This window comes from Thamnophis elegans, chromosome 2 (genome assembly GCF_009769535.1).
Source record: "Thamnophis elegans isolate rThaEle1 chromosome 2, rThaEle1.pri, whole genome shotgun sequence".
In the NCBI taxonomy this organism is placed as follows: domain Eukaryota; kingdom Metazoa; phylum Chordata; class Lepidosauria; order Squamata; family Colubridae; genus Thamnophis; species Thamnophis elegans.
The window spans coordinates 105,317,082-105,342,170 of NC_045542.1; the positions used below are offsets into that span (position 1 = coordinate 105,317,082).

The window sequence follows — 25,089 nt, forward strand, 5'->3', positions numbered from 1 at the left end:
TTATAGAGTAACAACAAAAATAATTTTATGGTTGGGGGTCACCACAACATGAGGAACTGTATTAAAGGGTCACGGCATTAGGAAGGTTGGGAATCACTGCTCTAGGAGATTATTCATACAGAAGAAACTGTCAGCTAAAGGATTCCCATGGAAAAACTATTGAACTCTCAGTGGAAACCCTTTTGCAAGATGGAGCCATTATTTTTAATTCAGCCTTGTGTGCCCTGGCTTTCTGCATCTATAATCTCCTGCCAGTTAGAGGCAATAAACACCCAAAGCATTAGTAAAAGGAATGGGCTTCTGTATCCTCTTTATCTAAAGGACTTAAATTGCAGATCCTTGTAAACATGGCTTCTATTGATTAGACTCTGGGGCTTTTATCACTTGTCTCTTCTTTCAGCTCATCTTTTTTCCCTTTGGATGGACTTTGCAGTTTCAGCAGTCACTTGAGGGGAACTCTTTCCCCTGCTAAAGAGCACCTGACAGGCTCTTAGCTATAGAGATTTAAATAGCCCTCTTATCACTTATCCCTGTGTATTTCTTACACGAGGTTTGTTTTTATTTTCTTTCACCAACTCTGGAATACTTCCTTACAAAAGTTATATTCTTAACTTTAGAATAACTCTTTATATGCCTTTTTTCTGTTGAGTAAATACCTTTTCTGGAAAAAAAACATGAGATATTAAACTACTGAGAGATAGAAAGCATAGTTCTAAAGCACTATTGCTGAAAAGAAAAACCATATATAATTGGGCTGTCTGGAAACTTACAATCCACCCAAAGTACATTCTATTTTTATTCCATGTAATTTTATTCCACTGTTCTGTAATCTTCAACCTGTAATCCCAATGTATGTTTCCTTTTGAGTTACCCAGACTCTCAAACTATAAATGCAGATAGACACATATATCTGAAGCATGGCTATCCACTCATTTATTATTACAGCAATATCATTCCAATAATAGTTGTTACTGTATACTGTGGGGAGGGTGAGAAAATAAGGCTAGCAGAGTGAGAGTTTTTAAGTGTCTCTTGGAAAACATTTTTTAAATAAATCTTTACCTCACTGTTTTAGATATCTTTCTTCCAAAAACTACCCAATTCACGTAAATTATGAATATACATTATGTACCACTATTTTTCAGTGACTACAACAGAGAATCTGAAAACAAAAAAGTGGCAGGCATTGCAAATATTATGCTGTCTTTACAGTAAGGTGACCAGATTTTCAGATTGGTAAAGAGGGACACCTTTGACCGGGGGGTGGGGGGGGGGTGATTAAAAAATGTATACGGAGCAACAAAAAATTTCATACAACGCAAAAATAGTATTGTAGTATTTTTTTTATTTCAACATAACTACAATTTACAAATATAAATTGTAACTGTTGCCAAACATCAAAATTTTGATCATGTGACCATGAGGATGCTGCAATGGTCACTAAGTGTGAAAATGGTCGCTAAGTGTGAAAAATGGTCATCAGTCACTTTTTTCAATGCCATTGTAACTTTGGTCACTATACCACCTTTCTTGCCACAGTTCTTAAGTGAATAACTGCAGCTGATAAGTTAGTAACATAAGTGAATCTGGTTTCCCCATTTGACTTTGTCAAAAGGTGATTATATGACCCCAGAACACTGAAACCATCATAAATACGAATCTGTTGCCAAACATCAAAATTTTGATCGCGTGACCATGAGGATGCTGCAACGGTCGCTAAGTGTGAAAATGGTCGCTAAGTGTGAAAAATGGTCATCAGTCACTTTTTTCAATGCCATTGTAACTTTGGTCACTAAGCCCATTATACCACCTTTCTGGCCACAGTTCTTAAGTGAATAACTGCAGCTGGTATTTTGTATTTTGGATAGAATTTTTTTAAATAGCTTAAGACAATTTAAAAAAGGAATCCACACAGAATAAATTGAAGTAAAACATTTCAAACTATTCTTTCTATGCACAATATATTTCAAAAGTATTGGGCATAGAATTTTTAAACATGGTTTCACTTCAATTTATTTTGGATATAATCTTTTTTTAAATAGTCTAAGACAATTTAAAAAAAGAATCCACACAGAATTTTAAAAAATCCTATGCACAATAAATAAAATATTATTTTAAAATACATTAAAAATATAAAAGAAAAAAACCCAGTTCACTTACCAGCAGGCTTGCACTCCAAGTCAACCCAGAATGATGTAGATGTTAATACAAAGAACTGAGCAAATTGAAATGGTGAAATTAGTCAGGGAAATATTTTTCAAAGCCACCATTTTTTCTACACAAGCAGACCTCCAACCTCCGTGCCCCTCCCCTCCGGAAAATCCAGGAAGTAACACTCACGACCTCTCTAGCCAAGTGTTTCCTGCAGCTCTATGGTACTTGGTCATTTTTTCTTATAAAATGAGGTAAAAGGGGCGGGGGGGTCCGTTTTGTTGCTTTAACATTTTAATATCTTCAATGAAAGTACTGAGACAGAGAGAGGGATTAGACAGAGTGTCTTTTGTCTTGCCCCGATTAGGATTTCTTAAGCAAATCCACTGGGCTTTCAACATGAAGCCAGAAAATCGGGACTTTTTTAAAACGGCCCAGGACACGGGACAAATTGTTATAAAGCGTGATTGTCCTGCTGAAATCGGGACGTCTGGTCACCTTACACAGCCCACCCTTCCTAATGTTTGTTGCTCTCCTTTTGTAACAGAGCTGCGATTAACATTGAGTTTATCTGAGAAGGTAACATGGGCTGGCTGCCTTGCTAGTTGTTACTGTGATGCTTTGGAAGAAAATAATCAGGAGAAAAAGAGCAAAGCCAGTGAGAAGCAGACATTGAGAGTCTTTGGAAGATGGAGAACAGTGGGGGTGGGGTGGGGGTAGGGGAAATACAGAGACAGTAGGACATTTTTTGCCAACACATATTGCTATGGTGGTGCCTTATTACCTTATTTTCCAAATTGGGCATCTTAAACTATGTTTTATATCCCACAGCCTACATGTATTTATTGCAGGGCAATATTGCAGCACTATAAGCAAAGCAGCTGTTTTTCAAACACATGATCTACTAAACTTTTAATGGAAGAGCATATCCCAACTGATCTTCCAATTTCAACCAAACCGTTAAATCTGAAAACGAGGCTTCTGTTTTTCATCTTAGATTTATTTTATTTTTCACATCCCACTTTTATTGTCTCAAAGATGCTTTTTCAAAAGGCAACTGGACTTTGTTTTCCTTGAAGATGTTTTGCTTCTTATCTAAGAAGCTTCTTCAATTCTGACTGAATGGTGGAAGATATTCACCACCATTCAGTCAGAACCGAGGAAACTTCTTCATCCCACCTTTATTTTTACAAATCAATATGGCAAACCTATCAAGTACACTCTTCTACTCCTATTTTCCCCACAACCACCATCCTGTGAAGTGGGTTAGGCTACAGACTTATAAAGTCACCCAGCTGGCTTTTACAGCTGGGCAGAACTGTGCTCTCCCAGTTTTTAGCCTGGTGTCTTAACCATTAGATCTAACTGGCTCTGGAAATTCTTTCTGAATGCTTTGGGCTGTTTCCTGCAACCTTACATACAGGCTGTTTGCACAATAGGCCATTGTTAATTGAACCACCACTTCTTCAATTCCATGTCTAGGTTCAAAGGAAAGCCAAAGGTTTTCAAACTTGGCAACTTTAAGACTTGTGGACTTCAACTCCCAGAATTATGCTGGAAAATTATGCTGGAGAATTCTGGGAATTGAAGTCCACAAGTCTTAAAGTTGCCAAGTTTGGGGACCCCTGTCTTAAACTAACCTTCATTCCCACAACCATCTACACTAAGATATGATTGGTTAATTTGTTACTCACTGTATGAACTCTCCCTCCCTCCCAAGTCTGCATCTCCACAGTCATACATGAGAAATTCAATGAAATGTGATTCTTTTCAAAGGCAGGCAGACGGTGGGGGGGTGGGTATATATACCTTCAAGTCTGGCTCCTGGTGACTGCCTGGACAAGTCCCTGCAGCTTTCTTGGACAGATTTCAGAAGTGGTTTGCTATTTCCTCCTTCCTAGGGCTAGGGCTAAGAGAAAGCCCAAGGTTATCCAGCTGGCTTTGTGCATAAGATTCCGGGTCTTCCAGTTTGTAACCTGCTACTACGCCAAACTTGACTCTTTTCATCAAGCAGAATACAAAGATATATTTTTTTAAAAAATAATGTTATGAAATTCTCAACACAGGACACTAATAGGAACCCACTTTGAGATGTAGAACCACCCCAAGCTAGATTTTTTCCTGCCTGGCTTTTCCAAACTGTTCCTCTTTAGAATAGAATAGAATAGAATAGAATAGAATAGAATAGAATAGGTATCAGTTCTGGGTGGGCATGGACGGGTGGCAGTGGGGGCTCGGTCTTGACGTCCTTTTTTTGTTGCTCGTTGCAACCATGAGGGAAGTGTTTGGATTCACTTGATGTGCTAATCCAGTTTCCTCACAAGGGCTAGCCAAGCTTGCCTTTATAGATAACCCAAAGGGGTCTTCTCACCACTGTTACTCATGTGGAAATTAGAATAGAATAGAATAGAATAGAATAGAATAAACAAATTCTTCATTGGCCAAGTGTGATTGGACACACAAGGAATTTGTCTTTGGTGCATATGCTCTTAGTGTACATAAAAGACAAGGTACATTCACCAAGAATCATAAGATACAACACTTAATGATAGTCATAGGGTACAAATAAGTAAACAGGAAACAATATAAATGGTAAGGATGCAAGCAACAAACTTACAGTCATACAGTCATAAGTGGGAGGAGATGGGTGTTAGGAACGATGGGAAGACTAATAGTAATAGTAATGCAGCCTTAGTGAATAAGTTGACAGTGGTGAGGGAATTAGTTGTTTAGCAGAGTGATGGGTTCGAGGAAAAACTGATCTTGTCTCTAAACTCTCCCTTCCCCTTTCTTTGTATTAAACGGTCCAGCAAACGGTTCTTCTCGGAATAGCTCAGAAGGGCCAAGCCACTCCATGCCACATTATTTCAGGCGCCGGACTTCTTGTGCGGATGGTGCTCTTCCTCTTCCCTAAGAAACCTGAGGTCCGTGGGCTTGGGGCTGCGCCCTACGCTGAATGAAGCGCGTCGCCCTCCCCGGCTCCCACACGGCGGAGCTCTCGTTCCAGATCCGTGGGCGACAGCAATGAATGGAGGCCTCGCTGCAGCGCCGCCCCTCATCTCGGAGCGCCGCTCGCTTGGCGACACGCTCGGCCTTGCCTCGGGCGGCTCTCGCCCAGCCCCGCCAGCCCCAGTCAGCAGGAACCCGGAAGCAGGCGGTGCTGCAATCAAACCGTTTCCTGCGCCAGAGTCGGAGACGGGGCTGAGCTGCGATCTGGTGAAGCGGAGCAGCTGCGGAGCCATGACTCACCAGACCGGCATCCACGGTAGGAAAACGGGGAGCCCTGGGAGGGGATGGGTGGGGGGGGGGGGCTGTTGCCACTACCTTTTGTGCCGCCCCGGAGCCTGTCGCCAAGCGGCCCGCCCAAGCCGCTGCTGCCCATTCATACCGGTTCCCCCGGCTTTGCCTTGGTGGGTGGCCGTCCTTCTCGCCCAAACCTCAATTCTTCTCCCCCTCCTGCTCCGTTCCCGGTTTAGGGGTCGAAGAAAAGGGGTTCCGACACGCGAGCTCGGCCTCCATCGTTCAGACGACTCTTCCTCCCGGTTGATTCCCTTGGTCTTTCACGCCTGGGATTATGAGTGACCCATCTGCCTGTGCGCGGTGGAGAGGGGAGGTTGTTTGAAGCAAGGGGGGGCACCTTTACAATGAAAAGTAATTCCTAGAAATCTCTCTCGATGCTGTGTGGGTGGTCGTGATTGCCAAGGATACCCCACAGCGCCCCATGATTTTTTCTTACATGATAGTCACCAGCAAGCATCCGTTTAGTAAAGGGGTTGTCTACACCATTTATTTGGAGGTAAAAGGCATCATCTCCTTAGCCCGTGCTTATCCGGATGTTCTAGAAAGCTTGAGCACAGTGATCCTTGCTAGCCTGTAATTATACATTCATACATATATACATACATACATACATACTTGTTTTCTGTTTTACGTGTACATTTCAAATTAAACAGAAGATTCCTTCTTTTATTTCATGTCTTTGGGTGCAGTTGCTGATGGGATATTGTAGGTACTCATGGCATTTCTCTACTCTGCAATGGATCTGAGATGTGGCAGCCTGTTCTGGTTGCTGCTGTATAAATCGCCTAACATGTTGGCTCTGCAGTGTGAATCATAATTGCCGGAGCCATTTCCCTCACCACATGGAAGCGGCTCTATGGTTTTACAGTATGTCCCTGCTTCCTTGTATCTTTAGCATCCAGAGGCTAAATCGTAATGTCTTTCTGCATGCATGGATTTTGTTGAAATGCACCACAGAATTACTGTGCTACAAGAAGTAACTATAATTAAAGATTTGACTTGGAAAGCTGTCAGAATGGGATTGTATCACTACAGTAAATTATACATGTATCAGCTGCACAAATCAAATAGGAGTGATTATAACTGGCCTGTCCTGAACCCTTCTCCAGCCTCCCCCCCCCCGCCCCCCATCTTTATCTTGCTTTAACAACTGACTGTGGATTTTCAGTTTACAGTGTCAGGCTATGGGAATACTTATGAGGCCTACTCTAGCTGTTTTCAAAATTCCGTCTCTAGACTTAGACAGCACTTTTTCAGTAGTTGGAAGTGTTGCATGCTGCTAATTTTAAGTGCATTACATTCAAACAGTGCAATCTGCATAAATGGCTATAATCCAAAAAAGTGAGAGACTGATAGTAGAGCAGCAAAGGTGCAATCTGATGTAAAAGGATGAAGCTGACTTGCAAGAACTGTGTTTGAAAACCAGGAAAATATCTAGTGAGTGACCAGTAGTGCTCAGAACTTGTAAAAGTAGCAGTATTGCTGGGCAGTACTTAAACTAAGTTACATGCTGGATTGACTGAATGGCTGGGTGAATTGCACATCTGCTTTTCTCTGAAAGAAAGAACAATCTCATGGATATTGATGGTTTAAGCTTCAGCAATAATTATCTTTGTTACAATTTTCTAGGCTTCTTGGATTTGATAAAATTCAGCTATTTTAAACACTCTCAGGGTAGATTTGGCAAGATTACAGTAATAACAATTTAAGGTCAATTCATAAACTAGCAGACAAATGCAGAGATATGTAACTGCTTTAATCACAATGGAATATACACGTTTAAATAATGATTTTATTCCAACTTTCTTCCAATGATCTCATCTAGTCATATTTTTGTCTCCTATTGTGTTATCCACATATCGACCCTCTAGGGTAAGTTTGACTAAAAAGCAGTGGGTGATCTATACTCACCTGGTACGTTTTGTGGCTAAATTGAGATATGAATTTGAACCCACAACCCTATTTCTAGTTCAGAACCATTCATTGTGCCATTTCATTATGGTTACTAAATGTGTACAGGCAGTCCTTGATTTACAACCACAGTTGAACCCGAAATTTCTGTTGTTAAGCGAGATACTTGTTAAGTGAATTTTGCCCCATTTTAGGCCTTTCTTGCCACAGTTGTTAAGTAAATCATCACAGGTGTTAATTAGTAACCAGATTGTTAAGTGAATCTCTTCCCCATTGAGTTTGCTTGACAGAAAGCTACAAAAGGTAACCACATGACTCCAGGACATTGCAGCTATCATAAATATGAGCCAGTTGCCAAGCATCCGAAATTTGATTACATGACCAAGTCACTTTTTTCAGTGCTGTTGTAACTTTGAATGGTCACTAAATGAATGGTTAAAAGTTGAGGACTACCTCTATTAGTATTAAAGTTTATGTATATAGTAACTTTGCAGCTGATTTTACAGTATTGTATCACAAGGGAAGTATAAGTGTTGGTATGTATGTTAGGAAAAACCATGGCATGTTAGTATGTGGTTTTTGTCCTGTGGGCTTGCTCATCCCTGATCTGCCATTCATTAATTATTTACTTGGGTTTTTATGTCATTTCAATATTTTAATCAGATCAGTGTTCAGTTCTAATAACTAGGATGGAAACTAAAATGGTAAACAATAGCATCATACTGTAATCAATAACATAACACAGAATAATAATAATAGCAAAGCATGAAATGATACCTATGGACCTTCTAATCATCTGGTGTTGCCTTTCAGCCCTGGGAGCAGCTAAATTACAAGTCCTTTCCTTTGCCACAAGCCTCAAACAGCCTCCTGATATAATAGGGACGAAGACTTAATATCAACTTGCTGTCATGTAATCAAGCAATCAAAAGTGGTAGCCGCTTTTCTGACTGATTTCCCCCTAAAACGGAAATAAGTTCTTGCTATTTCTCTTAAAAGTTTTTGCCATTTTTTAAAAAAATTCCTTATTATCTCTAGAGCCAGTTTGGTGTAATGGGAAGCTGGTAAGCACCAGGCTAGTAGCCCGGAGACTGAATTGTAGTCCTTCCTGCCTTAAACACAAAGCCAGCTAGTTGACTTTAGGTTAGTCACTGTCTCTCACCCCTAGCTATGAGCAAACACTTCCAAAATCTTACGAAGCAAATTGCAGGGACTTGCCCAGACAGTCTCCTGAAGTCAACTATGACTTGAAAGTATGCACACACAACATATCATCTTATACTATTTTCTGTCAGTTTTTATACTATGTTCTCATTAGAAAAAGGGAATCTCTTTTCACCTTTTTCACAAATCTTTCTGCAGTCAGTTGTGCCTCTGTTAAGATTTAAGTGTTGGGAGAGAGTTTCCCACTTGCATGCATGCAAAATGTAATAGCTTTCTTTAGTACTCATTCTTTTCTTTTAGTTCATCATGGTCGCTGCCTTGGATTAAATCTAGATACAGATAGTCCTCAATTTACAACCATTTCTTTTGTAACTGAAGTTACTGTATTTTTCGGAGTATGAGCTGCACCAAGGTTTTGAAGAGGCAAATTACAAAAAAAAGTTTTTGCACTCAGCAAACCTCCCAAAAATGGCCTGTTTTTTTGCGAAAATGGGCCCGTTTTTTGTCAAAAAAAGAGGACGTGCATAGCCTTTAGGAGGCCTCCAGAGTGCTCCTGCGGGCTGGGGGGGGGAGGAAAAACAAGCAAAAAATGGCCCGTTTTTCCCTCATTTATGCCCTTCGCAACCCCCAGGAGCACTCTGGAGGCCTCCTAAAGGCTATGCACGGCCATTTTTGCAAAGAGGGTGGGGTTTCAAGAGGCAGAAAATGCTGCATTCAGTGTATAAGATGCACCCAGATTTTCACCCTCTTTTGAGGGAAAAAGGTTCGTCTTATATTCTGAAAAATACGGTATATCAGCCCTGAAAAAAGTGTCATATGACCAGTTTTCACTTATCACCATTGCAGCATCCCCACGATCGTGGGATCAAAATTTGGGCACTTGGCAATAGTTGCAGTGTCCTGGAGACATGTTGTTATCATCATTTCTCAGCTGGCTTCGACAAGCAAAGTCAATGGGAGAAGCAAGATTCGTTTAATGATTGCATGATACGCTTAACAACTCAAATGTTTCACTTAATAATAGCAAAAGGTCATAAAATGAAACACAACTCACTTAACAACAGCCTTGACCAGCAAGGGAAATGTTGCGCTCAATAGTAGTCGTAAGACAACAGCTACTTGTATTTTCTTCTCCTCTCCTGAGAGGAGATTTCTTTTGAGACCATTGTTCTATGGCACAATTTCTGAACCCCATTTACTTTTGTGACCATAACCTACCCATAGTTACTATAAAGATATTTACTACTATAAGCTACAGTAATATTCAGCTGCTTAAGTTAGCATAGATATGTGAAGGTTATGACAAATTGATCACATGCCTGGCAGTTATGTTTGGGCAATCCCCTAGAAATACGGCATGGCTATCTGGATGGCATCTGCTCCACATTGAGAACCGTGATTTAAAGTATATTTGTTGTAGTTAGTTACACAGCTATACCAAATCATCCCACTTTTTATTTCCCAAAAATGCCTGCAATGGTTATCCATCAAAACCATGGTGTTGAATAAATAGCGGTCCCAAATGAAATGACATTAGTGCGGCAAATAGAAGTTGGATTAGGTTGTGACTAAAGATAGAGTTGCATGACTAAATAGAGAAGGTAAATCAGCAAGAATCAAATGGAGTAATGCTGATGTGAAAACTGGAATGAATCTGAATTAATCCAAAGAATTAACTCATTTTCTATCTCTTCCTCCTCTACAGCCAGGAGAAAGATTATGCTGCTAACATTTTATTTTTCTTTCTACTAATCCTCCTTAGTTCTTACTTATGGACCAGAAATTACAGTTTGCTTTATGCCTGTTTCATAACTTGTGATTTGCAGTTGGCTTAATTAGAAGCAGATCAATTTGTTGGAACAGGTTTCCTTGGTTTTTTTTCCACTAACCACGTTTGTGAAAAATGAAATTAAACACAGTGGAATCTCTCTGACAGAGCAGGCATGGAGAACATACTAGCTCAAATCAAGTTGCTGCTTGTGCGCCTTGTTCTAATCTGGGCAAAATTATGGGTAAACCAGAACATTTGTGTGAATGTGTTTCTTATTCAAATACGTTAACCTATCCTGCTGTTTCATGTAGGAAATAATTAGTTTTGATCCCAGGCTAAAGTGTTTCTGCTGTTCATATCCTTTGTGATAGTTTTGTGCTTATGCTGGCAAATTGCCCTAGTGAAGCCTTTTGGGTAAAAGCCATGAGTCAAATCCTGTTCAAATATTATTATGCAAACAAGTCTGAAGGAAAACAGAAGTGAAGCATACCGATTCGTTCCCTTTTTACTTCTTTTTCTATAGCTGTGAAATGCTCAGAAAGTAAATTTTCTAGGATATCTGTATATTTGCATATTTGAAGTAGTGAATTATCTGAACACAGCACTGTGTGATGTTTTAAAGAAGCCTGTTTTTTAAGCTGTTGATTGAGCTAAAGTAATCCAACAGGCTGAATGTCTTCCAGAGTAATAGTTCAAAATATGTTTTAATAACTTTGCCTTCTCACTGGCTTACTTTAGGCCAGGGGTCAGCAACCTGCGGCTCTGGAGCTGCATGTGCCTCTTTTACCCCTCTGCTGTGGCTTCCTGTTGCCGGTCAGCTCCACAATTGACAGAGCTTTCAGTTAGGACAGGAAAAAGGACACCGCACTAGGAAAAGACTCTATGGTGGGGAAACTGAACTTCTGGTCAGCAGAGGAAAAAGGACGCCATACTAGGAGGAGACTATGGTGGGGGAACCGGACTTCCAGTTGGCTCCAGAATTGAATGGGGGTGGGGGGGCTTCCAGTTGGGACCTTTGTGGCTCTTTGAGTGTTTAAGGTTGCCAACCCCTGGTTTAGGCTGGTTGCCCAGCCTGTGATACTTGGAACTGAAAATGCAAAGTCAGGGTGATGACTAATGATCCATTGTGGAGGGTTTTATAAAATTCTAACATGAAAAAGAGAAAAAGAAGTTAGATCTCTTCTGCCTAGCATCCATTTAAATATGCAGAGAGGGGTATATTGTGCTATGATGAGTCCTATATGATTTGGAAACCTACCGAAGGCCCAACTCATATATTCTGCATGATGGAATTACATTTTGATACTTCTTCCAGGTACAGTTTTTGGTATCATCAAGACAATAAAGAAAGCTGGACTTAAATATTTTTTCTTGACAGTAATTACTTCTTTGAGTTCTTATAAGCTTATGCCTCTTTTTTTGTTGCCTTCCATTTTTAAAGCATCAGGACTTCTCCCATGGCTTTTGCCTTTGTGTTATTAACTGTTGACTGTTACTCCACTGTAGTTATCTTTAAATGTATTAGCTTTCTATATGCAGAAAATCCTTTTTAGACAAGTGGTGTCTTACTGTATTTTAAAGTAGCATATGCCACAAAGACTGTGCCATGACCTATTTCTGCCCACATACATTAGTATCCTAAGGGATGGTTTCAGTTTCTCTTGCTTGTCCTCTGCTCACCTCCAGCTGTGTGACCTGGTTCTTAACAGGCCACTAACTGGCCCGAGGGATTGGGGAGCCCTGCTTTACATGGCCAATGATAGAATGGTGCATCTATTTTTGTGCTGCTTGATCTCTTAGCAATTTTCAGTACCATTGACGATGATATCCCTCTCGGCCATCTTCCAGGATTGGGCTCCATTTTATGGCAATTCTCTTCCTTCCTCTTCTTAATTTCTCTGGTAGCAGTGATAAATTGACCTTGAAATATTGACTTTCTCAATGATACATTGGCACTGAAATGTAAGCTATTTCAAAGTAGCATTAAAAGCAAATCAGATGTCTTAAAGACCATTCAAATGAGAGATATAAATGAGACTGGAAAAAATGGATTGACTATATACAAAACAAATACGGGACTAAGAAATTACAGATAGCCTATGCTTAAGATTAGGAATAATCTAAACTGCTTAAAGTTAGTGTAACAGGAAGAAGCTGAGTTTAATGCAGAGATGTTATTAACTTCTTTTTTTAAATTTCCTTTGTCTTAATATATTTTAGACTGTATTTGTTAAAAACCTATACCGTGTACGGGCTCTGGGAAGTCGGGGGGGGGAAGGGAGGTGGAGTGTTAGGGGGGAGGGGGGATATATAGTATGTGTTAGATTTTATAGTAATGCGATTGCACTTGTATACTGTTGCTCTTTAATTTCACTGTAAAAATAGGACAAGCTGAATATATTAATAGATAGTAGAAATACACCGAAGGGAGGAGTAGAGGGATAGAAGAAAGAGGGGTAGAGAGGGTGGGAGAGAGGACGGGTGGGAGGGTGAGAAGGAAGGGAGGGAGTGTACTGGGAGAGAGGAGTGGTAGAGGGGGAGGGGAAGTAGGGTAGAGAGAATGTTGGAGGGAAGAAGGAAAGTTGCAGGGGGCGAAAGAAAGGGTGTATGGAGGGTCGAAGAGGTACATTGGGTTTGTATTTTGGGGGGTATTGTTGACAAGAGGAATGGCTGTGTTTATTGTTTAATGTTATATGGCCCCGGTTATGCACAGTATATATGTGACTGTATGAAATGAAAATGGAAAAATAAAAACATATTTACTGAGGGGAAAAAAAAAGCAAATCAGATGAACCCGAGATATCCTAGAGTTATATATAAAAGGGAAATTAGAACATAGTGTTCTGTAAGTGTGATTCAAAATCCTTAGTTACTCCTTTGGATTTAACTGCATCTAAAATTCATTGTTTTATAAGCCTTCACTTGGGCTTATAATTCTTCAGAAATACTAGTGATTCAGAAGCAAGTAAATATCCAAGTCGGTTGTTTGTCTCAGTTGGATACTGACAATTTTGTCCCTTGTGACCATTACAATAAAGATGCTGACTAATTTTACCCTTAGATGTAATAAACACAAGGTACCAGCAGACAAATATTGCCTTGTATAGTCAGTTGGTTTCAGTATTAAACTTTTCTAAAATGGAGGTACCTGACAGCTGTCAGGCATAGGGTGACAGAAATTATTGATACCATTGTTAGCTATTTTTTCTCCAAATTGGTTGTATCAAGCAAAAGTTCTCACAATATTGCTCTATTCCAAATATTCAGTTCTCTCCAAATCCTCATGGAGTATCTGACATGGTATAGCTCTAGAATGGTGAGTATAGCATGTTGTCCAGTCTTCAGATATGCCTTGGTGGGGAAAAAAAACACCAAAGTTTTGATAGGCATTTATATTTTCCATTATGAAGCAAAGGCACAAATCTTCTGTGACTTCCATGGTAGCTTTTGGACAGTCCTGCTAACAGCAGAGATGCCTGTAAAAGAAGCTGTAACAACTGGAGGAAATCGGGAAAGAAGAAGAGCCAATTGAAGTAAGTTCAAAATGGGAGTCCATGAAGCAAAGCTGTCATAGGGAACTAGAAATTCAGTGTTTCAGAAATCCATCACAAGTAGGACCTGGGAATAATAGCATGAAATGTACTACCTATTTTTTCAAACCATGAATTGGAAATGAACGCAGCTATTTGAAGCCTTTTTAACAGTCACCACATCCAGTGGATTAAAGATTGATAGACAGAGGCTCAAGTATCCTATCAGGAGGACAGAATGATTTGAATCAGGAAGGCATCCATTTCAGAGTTCATGTATTATTGAATCAGAAGTGGTTGGTTACCGCTGATGGACAGAGCAAGAGATGCTCAGTGAAAAACTAGGCCTATTCTCTCCCAGTATGATACTGTATATCTGTGAAGAGAGCATGTGCTTACACTTGTGATTAATGAATCAATATCATTGGCACAGGTTTTAAAGAAGCTAGGTAAGCAAACTATGGGGAGATATTTTCATTTTCAGCTCAAACTAAATCAAAGTGCTATAGATGGGTTTTTTTGTCAGTTCAATCGTATCAGATTCTCGGGAGACTGTCTGAATAAGTCCCTATAGTTTTCTTGACAAGGTTTTTCAGAAGTGGCTTGCCATTGCCTCTTTCCTTGACCAGAGAGAAAGTGACTGGCCCAAAGTCACCCAGTTGGCTTCATGTCCAAGGCAGGAATGGAACTCACGGTCTCCCAGTTTCTAGCTTGATGCCTTAAACACCGCACCAAACTTGCTCTTTGGATAAGTACACTTGTGGAGGACAAAACTTACTTTAAATTCTTATTTAAAATCCAGTTAATTTAAAGTCCAATTTAAACTTCCCAACATTTTGATATTGGGAAATTTCCTTAATAAGCTTTAAGAAAAATGATGGGCCTTTGCTTTAGCTAAAGTTCTAACAATAGAGACCTAATGTTTTGCTGTTAAATAGAGCCTTGAGTTTTGGCAGCGTGACTATTATTATGAGATAAACCCAGGAGCAAAACACAGCACACAGAGCCTTTAGACAATTAATAGTGGTTTATATTTTGTGTATTTTTTTTGTGTATTTATTAGACATTTATAGGCCGCCCTTTTCCCTGAGGGGACTCAGGGCGGCTTACAGTCAAAAAGGAAAGGGAGTGTAGGACAATACAAAAAGAAATGTGCACAAAAGTAAATTAAATGGTAAAACTCAACATTCACTCAACATTCGGGAGGAGCAAAAGTAAACTTATCCCCAGGCCTGACGGGCTAGCCAGTTCTTGAGGGGTGTGCGGAAGGCCTGGACAGAGGTGAGGGTACGAATCTCCACGGGGAGATTGTTCCATAGTGTCGGAGCCGCAACAGAGAAGGCTCTCCACCGAGTAGTCGCCAGTCGGCACTGACTGGCGGATGGAATACGGAGGAGGCCAACTCTATGCGATCTGATGGGACGCAGGGAGGTAATTGGCAGAAGGCGGTCTCTCAAATAGCCAGATCCACTACCATGGAGCGCTTTATAGGTGGTGAGTAGAACCTTGAAGTGCACCCGGAGATCAACAGGTAGCCAGTGCAGCTCACGGAGGATCGGTGTTATGTGGGCGAACCATGGTGCGCCCACAATCACTCGCGTGGCCGCATTCTGGACTAGCTGAAGTCTCCGGATGCTCTTCAAGGGCAGCCCCATGTAGAGCACATTACAGTATTCCAGCCTGGAGATCACAAGGGCTCGAGTGACTGTTGTGAGGGCCTCCCGATTCAGGTAGGGCCGCAACTGGCGCACCAGGCGAACCTGGGCAAATGCCCCCCTGGTCACAGCTGAGAGATGGTGGTCAAAAGTCAGCTGTGGGTCCAGGAGGACTCCCAAGTTGCGGGCCCTTTCTGAGGGTTGTAAGTTTTGTCCCCCCAGCCTGAGTGATGGTATGTTGGTCAAATTTTTGGGAGGGAAACACAACAGCCACTCGGTCTTGTCTGGGTTGAGTATCAGCTTGTTTGCTCTCATCCAGTCTTTAACGGCTTCTAGACCCCGGTTCATCACGTCCACCGCTTCATTGAGTTGGCACGGGGCGGACAGATACAACTGTGTATCATCCGCATATTGGTGGTATTTTATCCCGTGCCTTCGGATGATCTTGCCCAGCGGTTTCATGTAAATGTTAAATAGTAGGGGGGATAGGACCGACCCCTGCGGCACCCCATAAGTTAGGGGCCTCAGGGACGATCTCTGCCCCCCCACCAACACCAACTGCGACCTGTCCGAGAGATAGGAGGAGAACCACTGCAAAACAGTGCCGCCCACCCCTATCTCCCGCAGTCGTCGCAGAAGGATACCATGGTCGATGGTATCGAAAGCCGCTGAGAGGTCCAGGAGAACTAGGATGGAAGCATGGCCTCCATCCCTAGCTCTCCAGAGATCATCGGTCAATGCGACCAAAGCGGTTTCTGTGCTGTAACCGGGTCTGAAGCCAGACTGGAAGGGGTCAAGATAGTTAGCTTCCTCCAAGGTGCGCTGAAGCTGGAGAGCCACCACCTTCTCAACAACCTTCCCTACAAAGGGGAGGTTGGAGACTGGACGATAGTTATTAAGAACAGCTGGATCCAAGGACGGTTTCTTCAGGAGGGGTCTTACCACCACTGTCTTGAGCGCGGTGGGAAAGTACCCCTCCCGAAGAGAGGCGGTAACAACCGCCTGGATCCAGCCTCGTGTCACCTCACTGCTGTTGGCAACCAGCCAGGAGGGACACGGGTCCAGTATGCAGGTGGAGGCACTCACAGCTTGCATAGCCTTGTCCACATCCCCAGAGGCAACTTCCTGAAACTCAACCCAGAGATGGTTTGCCAAGTCTTCTCCTCGTGTCTCGGCTGGATCTACTGGGGTGGAGTCCAGGTCCGCTCGAAACCGGGCAACTTTGTCCACCAAGAACTGGACATACTCCTCAGCCTTACCCTGTAGGGAGTCCCCCGTATCCCTCCTATTTAGGAGGGAGCGGGTTATCCTAAACAGGGTGGCTGGGCGGGACTCGGCGGACGCTACCAAGGAGGCAATATATGTTCTTTTTGCTGTTCTTAAAGTCCGAATATACTCCTTGGTGCATGCTGTTAAAAGTGCCCGTTTCGACTCGGACCTATCGGACCTCCACGAGTGTTCTAGGCGTCTCCTCCGGCGCTTTACCTCCCAGAGCTCCTCAGTAAACCAAGGAGGCCTCCGGGGGCCGCTGACCCGGAGGGGCCGTAGCGGCGCAATCCGGTCTAGAGACTCCGAAGCTGCCGAGTGCCAGGCAGCGACGAGGGTCTCCGCCGAACTGTGGGCGAGGGTATCAGGAATAACCCCAAGCTCCGTCTGGAACCTAACAGGATCCATCAGTCGCTTGGGGCGGAACCAGCTGATCGGTTCCTCCTCCCTACGGTGGGGGTTTGGCCTCCGGAAGTCTAGCCTCAGTAGGTAGTGGTCTGACCATGACAGGGGTATGATCTCATTACCCCTCAGACCAAGATCGTAACTCCACTGCTCTGAGAGGAATACGAGGTTGAGCGTGTGACCCGCTGAGTGAGTTGGGCCTCGGATTACTTGAGTCAAGCCCATGGCTGTCATGGAAGCCATGAACTCCTGCGCTCCATCAGAGTGTTCACCGAGCGAAGGCAAGTTGAAGTCCCCCAGAACTATAAGTCTAGGGAACTCAACTGCTAGCTCGGCTACTGACTCGAGGAGCGAGGGGAGGGCTGCTGCAACGCAGTTGGGAGGCAGGTACGTAAGCAGCAGACCCACTTGACCCTTGAGGTCCAGCTTCACCAGCAGGGACTCACACCCGACAAGCTCCGGAGCAGGGATCCTACGAGGTACTAAAGACTCCCGGACTACAATAGCCACACCGCCACCCCTTCCCTGGGCTCTCGGCTGGTGTAGCACCTGAAATCCGGCTGGGCACATCTCAACGAGGGGGACTCCTCCCTCCGTGCCCAGCCATGTCTCAGTAATACATGCCAGGTCTGCGCCCTCATCAGTTATCAAGTCCCGGATGAGGGGGGCCTTATGAATGACAGACCTGGCATTTAGCGACAGCAGCCTGAGACCAGGGTCCTGAGTACTCGCGCCATCTGACCTTGGAGTGGGACTCCTAGGGCCAGAAGGAGGGATCTCTATAACACAGCGAGCCCTCCTTCCCCGATGATGGCCTGCCCTAAAGTCCCCGCCATATCTGCCTCTCCCTGTTATGACTGCAATGCTCCGACCCTCTCCCGTGGATATAGCCCCCCCAACCACCCCGGTGGCCCCCGCATACCCCGCCAGGTCCTCCGAATCACTCATACCCAGGCTCTCACACAAACAGTCCTCACTAAAAAAGTTAAAAACACCAATACAACTATATAATAATAAAAAGTGAGATCATTCATATCATCTCAAACAATCCCATGCACTCAACATACCGATTAAAAGAAATATAGGAAAAAGTTGCGCAGTTCGTAATAGTCCAAAGGTGCCTTCCACCTCTCCTGAGGAGGGTAGCACCTTAATGGGAGCTCCGCTAAGGAGACCAATATCGTCCAAGGGAGGAGAGGATGGGGGACAAGGTGGATCTGGGCAGCAGCTGTAACAGGGGGAGTCAAGGGGCTAACCATAGTGGAGAAAGTCTGATGGTTAAGTTCAATTCCAGCCATCCCCTTGATGTTATTTCCAGGTTAAGTCCTAGGGTGGGGAAAGAATATCTGTCTCTGATGGAAAAAGACAGGGGGGAGATGTTCTAATCACCAATCACACTCTCCTTCAATTCCGTCCCCTCGAGCAGTTTCCTCCCTCACCAGTTCTCTTCTTTTGGTTACAGTGTGAAGGCAGAGTAGGTCTAAATATCAGCAGCAGCAGCGAGAGCCGGAAGGCCAATCATGATGGTCAAAGGCCCAATATGCAGAAGTCAGTTCACACCAAGAGTCGTACCAATCGTACCAGCCCCCTTAGTAGTCTAAGCCCAAGGTTGAAAAAAAAAAGCTTCATCCAAGGTGGAAGGAGGGGGGGGTGCCCCATTCAGCAGCTGGGCCCTGGCGTTCTCAAAGGGGCCTCAGCAAACCAGAGAGTTATCGGGCCAACAGTGACATAATGATGGTTATGGTAGTCGGGGCGGTAATCGTAGTTAAGTCAGGCTCCCCCCAAAAGCAGCTGGGCCGTACGGTCTTCCAAGCCGCTAAGCCGCGGCGGTCTCACAGCCAGCGGGCCAGCGAGCCAACAGACAACAGTGGTCGCGGCAGCCAGCAATAATCGGGGGAAGATCAGGACTCCCCTAGCAGCTCGGCCGCAGAGTCTTGTAACAGCTGAGCCGCGGCGTTCTCAAGTGGCAGCCAGCAATGATCGGGGGAAGATCAGGACTCCCCTAGCAGCTCAGCCGCAGAGTCTTATAACAGCTGAGCCGCGGCGTTCTCAAGCCGCGGCGTTCTCGAGCCGGCATCGGCAAGCCAGCGGCACAGTGTCGGTTGCGGCCGCGGCGGTCAGGCAGCAGACACGGGGGGGTCGGGTTTCTCAAGCCAGCTGGGCCGCGGCGCTGAGCGGCGTCAGCGGTGTCGGCGTCTTTCAGAAGCGGCAGCCTTGGGGAGTAAAAACTCGCCAGTCCGCTGCCAGCTCCAGGACCGCAAAAAGTTCACTCTACCTTAGCCTCTCTCGGCTCAGTTCCAGAGCTCGATTTCTCCTCTCTACTGGTTGTTTCTCCTGTACGGAGCCGGAGCGGTGAGCTCGGCAGACATGTTCCTCACACATGCGCAATAATAGGTTTATATATACATATATACAGACAGACACATGGTAGATAAATCCCTTACCAGCTATGGCTACAAGGGGAGAAATAAGACATACAATGAGGGGGAGAAATGCCCTCTAATGGCCACCTATATATAAACACCTCTTAAAACAGTAAATGACTTGTGTGGACCTCACCAGTGTCTTAAATAGGCTATAAATGTATTGCTGAATCATCCTCATTGCATCAGCTTACAGTTTACATCTTAGAACCTTACATCAGCTGGCAGCTATTAAATCCTCATTACCTGACACTTTATACAAACAGTGGCATTAATCCAAATCCTTAAATCATTTAAACCATCTCCTTAGAAATGAGGCATAGATTTTTGTTGGTACCTTCTGAATTTCTGCAAAGATATTAAGCAAAGCCATTGAATCCTGGCTAAACGAAGGAATTCATGACAACAGCATGCATATACCAGAGTTTCAAATACCTAGTGCAGACAGGATTGCAGAATCATCAGGTAAAAAGAAGAGCGGAGGTTTATGTATATATGTATGTATGTATGTGTATATGTGTATATATGTATCAACAATTGTTCTGAGGATATAACCACAATACATAAATTGTGTGATGAAAATTTAGAGTCTTTACTTATCAACTGTAAACCTTTTTATTCTCCACCAGAGTTTTCCTCATTTCTCCTAATTGCTGTGAATGTGCCTCCACAAGCTTGTGTAAGTAAACAAGGCATTATGAACTCTAGCTGATCAGATTATGGAGGATGAAGCCAGATTCACTGGCCATTGTTTTAGATAATTTCAACAAAGGTAATTTAAGGAAAGAGCTTCCAAAATATTTTCAGCATGTCAATTGTCCCACCAGAGGCAATAATACTTTAGACTATTGCTACACAACACTAAAAGATGCTTATCGGTCCTTACCATGAGCAGCTGTGGGCCACTCTGATCATTGCACGATTCACCTTTACAGACAAAGACTTAAAGACACGAAACCAACAATTAAATCAGAGAGGACTTGGATTGAGGAGGCAAAGTTAAAGCTACAGGCTTGCTTTGACTGTATTGACTGGAATATTTTTGAAGAAACTTCTGCAGACCTAGATGAACTCACAGATACTGTAACATCATATGTCAGCTTTTGTGAAGACCTATGTGTACCGACCAGGAACTTGCGAATATACAGTAATTATAAACCTTGGTTCACAGCTAAACTTAAACAGCTATGTAGTTCCAAAGAGGAAGCCAACAGAAAAGATGATAGAATGATGTACAATCAGGCCAAAAATATACTAACAAGGGAGATCAGAGCAGCAAAAAGAAGCTACTCTGAAAAGCTAAGGAATCAGTTCTCAACAAATGAACCAGCAAACATGTGGAAAACTCTTAAAAATATCACTGGTTACAGCAAACCTCCTTCCCAGGCTGAAGGATATCAACAACTGGCAGATGACCTGAACGTGTTTTACTGCAGGTTTGAAAGGAAACTACAGCCTACTTATCTCCACAACCCCCATCTCAGACACAACAACAACAACAGCCAAACCTCTTATAACTGACCCCATCCCATGGGTTCACAATCCCTGGTGATCACTGAAAAGGAAGTATAAGATCTATTTCACAGACAGAAGCCAGGAAAAGCATCAGGCCCAGAGAAGATAACTCCTTGCTTAAAAGTCTGTGCTGACCTAATGGCCCCCATCTTCATCCGAATCTTCAACCAATCACTAGAGATGTGCCACGTTCCTTCTTGCTTCAAACACTCCACTATCATCCCAGTGCCAAAGAAGCCCTCCATCAAGTCATTCAGACTACAGATCAGTTGCTCTAACATCTGTAGTTATGAAAACCTTTGAAAGGCTAGTGATGTCCCACTTAAAAACCATCACAGATCTGCTGTTAGGCTCCCTACAATTTGCATACTGAGCAAATAGATTGACAGATGATGCTGTTAATATGGCTCTGCACTACATCCTACAATATCTTGAATCTCCAAAAACCTATGAAAGGGTCCTCTTTGTAAACTTTAATTCAGCATTCAATACCATCATACCAGACATTCTTCTAACTAAACTAAATCAGCTAGCAGTACCTGAACACACTTGTAAGTGGATCACAAGCTTCTTAATAGACGTGAAGCAGCAGGTGAAGCTAGGCAAAATCACATCAGATATCTGTACAATTTGCACAGGAGCTCCCCAGGGTTGTGTGCTCTCTCTACTTCTCTCTGTATACCATTAACTGCATCTCAAACGATCCATCTGTTAAACTACTGAAGTTTGCAGATGATACAACAGTGATTGGTCTCATTCGAGACAATGATGAAACTGCATACAGACAGGAGGTTGAACAACAGGCCTCATGGTGCGACCGGAACAATCTGGAACTGAACACACTCAAAACCGTAGAAATGGTGGTAGACTTTAGGAGCATCCCTCCCATACTACCACCTCTTACAATACTAGACAACACAGTATCAGCAGTAGAGGCCTTCAAATTTCTAGGTTCTATCATACCTCAAGACCTAAAATGGACACCTAACATCAAAAACGTCATCAAAAAAGCATAGCAAAGAACGTTCTTTCTGTACCAACTCAGGAAGCTCAAACTGCCCAAAGAGCTGCTGATACAGTTCTACAGAGGAATTGTTGAGTCTGTCATCTGCACCTCTATAACTGTCTGGTTTGGTTCTTCAACCCAACAAGACAGATACATACTTCAGAGAATAATCAGAACTGCAGAAAAAACAATTATTGCCAACCTGTCTTCCATTGAGGACCTGTATACTGCATGAGTCAAAAAGAGGGGCGTGAAAAAAGGTTACAGATAACTCAAATCCTGGACATAAATTGTTTCGACTCCTACCCTCAAAGCGAAGCTATAGAGCACTGCACACCAAGATAACTAGACACAAGAACAGTTTTTTCCCTGAACGCCATCACTCTGCTAAACAAATAATTCCCTCACCACTGTCAAACCATTCACTAAGGCTGTATTACTATTAATCCTCTCATCGTTCCTTTAATCCATCTCCTCCCACTTATGACTGCAGGACTGTAATTTTGTTGCTTGTATCCTTAGGATTTATATTGTTATTGATTGTTTCCTGATTGATTATTTGTACCGTATGACTATCATTAAGTGCTGTATCTTATGATTCTTGACAAATGTATCTTGTCTTTTTATGTACACTGAGACCATATGCACCAAAGACAAATTCCATGGGTGTCCAATCACACTTGGCCAATAAAGAATTCTATTTTATTCATTGAAGACATTTGCTTGTCACTTACTCTTTTCTTCTATAAGCAAGGGATTTTCAGCCTCTTCGTTTAGATATATTACTTATATCTGTCTGTCATCAAAGATTTCACCAAGTATAATTATCTGCATGCCTTCATCTGTATTTTCACATTGCTGAGATCCAGTCATTAAATAAACAAAAAAGAGTGGGTGGGACTTTGTACTAATAACAAACGATGATAGTTGTTTTTTTGTCTCTTTCCATTCACGCATTCACTTTTCATTCCATTTATGAATTCATGCTTTCAGCTTTTTTGTTTACAGATGCAGGACTATCTCTTTCAAAACTGTTCTTCTTGTCCAGTATTTAAGTCCTGGGTTGGAATGTGTAAGGTTCCTCTCCCTGTGCAAGTTTCAGGAAAGATGAAAAAACGTGTGATTTTTTTCATTGTAACAACCATCTTTTGGAATAGCCTGGCATGGGAACTTGAATAGTGCCTTCACACCTGATTTTTTAGAAAGATAGTTAAAAAGGAGCCGTTCAGACAGGTTCAGGACTTAAAATCAGATAATGAAGGCAATGATAATGATGTTTGGAATATGAGTTTAAATTTTGATGATTTTGTTTTTGTTATTAATGCATTTGTTATGGTATGCAAGTAGCCTTCAATTTATGACCATTCATTTAACAACTGCTGAAAGTTATGCCAGTACTGAAAACAGTGACTTACAACCACCCCTTGTAATTATGGCCATTGCAGCTTCCCCCATCAATCATGGATCATTCTGCATTCAGGCACTTGGCAACTGGTATGCATTTATGATGGTTGCTGGAGGCCTCCAACAAACTCAATGGGGAAACTGGATTTGCTACACAACTACAACAAAAAAAAGGTCATAAAATTGGACATGGCTTACTTGCAATCACCTTGTTTAACAATAGAAGTTCTAGTTACAATTGTGGTTATAGGTTAACGGCTACCTATATAGACTTTGCCATGCTTACAGTATTGTCTTGGTAATCTTCTTTAGCTGTAAACCACTATGAGGTTTGTGGAGTGTGGTGCATAATTATATAAATAATATTGATTTCCTTGGCTTTTACTAAGCAACAAAGCAAAAAACTTTCGGTCTCTCATTTCAGAGAGGAAATGCTATGTTCTACATAGTGCTGCAAAATAATCGCTTCATAGTCATTTGTCTTGGTGCCAGGAGTGCCAGTTCTCAATGTATCATTGGTAGTATAAATAGATATTTCTTCAGAATTTCTTTCAGAACGCAATGCAGCCATATAGCAACAACAAACCTTTAAATATTTCTCTGAAGCCTCATTTGATTAAAAAGTGAAAACAGCCTTGTAATACTTAGAACATTGCTGCTGCTTTTAGAGAGGAAGGAAGGATTCATAGCTTGCAGCTCTGCAGATAAACTGGTTTCCTGACCAGTGAGGAACAGCTAGTTCCATGCTGCACTCTATATCTGATAGAAATATCATGGCTGGCAAATTTTACTAAAACACTAGAATTTACTAACTGAAGACTCGTCTAAGTATTGTGCAAAAGCAAGGGTATCTATGGTAACTCTGATATTCCTGAGCTAGAAAACTCAGCATCCCTAGGAAGCATCCCTAGTGAGAGATCCTGTGAGAGAATAATTTAAACATTTAACACAGTACCAACAGCAATGACTAAAGGGGTGCCTGAGTTTGCCTGCCTTTATCCTAAGCTTGGTTTTAGCATAGCATTCTTTGTGAACCCAACATTTGTGGTTTATTTAATCAAGCAAACAGTGATTCTGCTTAGCCTTTTTACCCAAAAACTCAGTCATGCTGAAAGATTTCTGAGCTACAAGTTTGTCCTGAGCGCTAGGATGAAAAGAATCTCATAGCCTTCATTCCGCACACATGCACAACTCCTGGATTTTCTTTCTCATTTTGGAAGAATGTGGACCACCATGGCACCCCTTTAGTCACTGCTGTTTGTTCGGTGTCAACAACAAAAAAAGTTAAAAGAACCTGTGGTCTTTGTATACTGAATTTTGAAACAAGAAGAAAACAGATTGCTCTAGCAATTGCAGGATGTGAAAGAGGAGGGGATACATATGTTCTCTCTCTCCTTATTTGGGTTGTTTTGCTGGAAGGATTCTAGGCTGAGCAAGCCATCAGTTTAACTTTGGTAGTTTCTATTTGACAGAGATCTACTAAAAGGGCCTTTAATGCAATTGTGTAGCTGCTTCTTTAGAGCCTGTCCAAAATTTTCTACCTTCCCCAAAGTCTCCTGTCATGCACAGCTGGCCTTGGGTCTGTGTT

The 25,089-nt window shown here is 42.5% G+C and overlaps 1 protein-coding gene across 1 annotated transcript in view; it reads left to right on the forward strand.

Annotated features, from left to right (window-relative positions):
• Window positions 1–5,285: 5,285 nt before the first annotated feature.
• Window positions 5,286–25,089, forward strand: part of TWF2 (twinfilin actin binding protein 2) — a 77,522-nt gene continuing 57,718 nt past the window's right edge. The window contains exon 1 of the mRNA XM_032209864.1: window positions 5,286–5,416. Within this exon, the coding sequence (XP_032065755.1) occupies window positions 5,392–5,416 (25 nt within the window). The 5' untranslated portion in view covers window positions 5,286–5,391. The remainder of the gene's footprint in view (window positions 5,417–25,089) is intronic.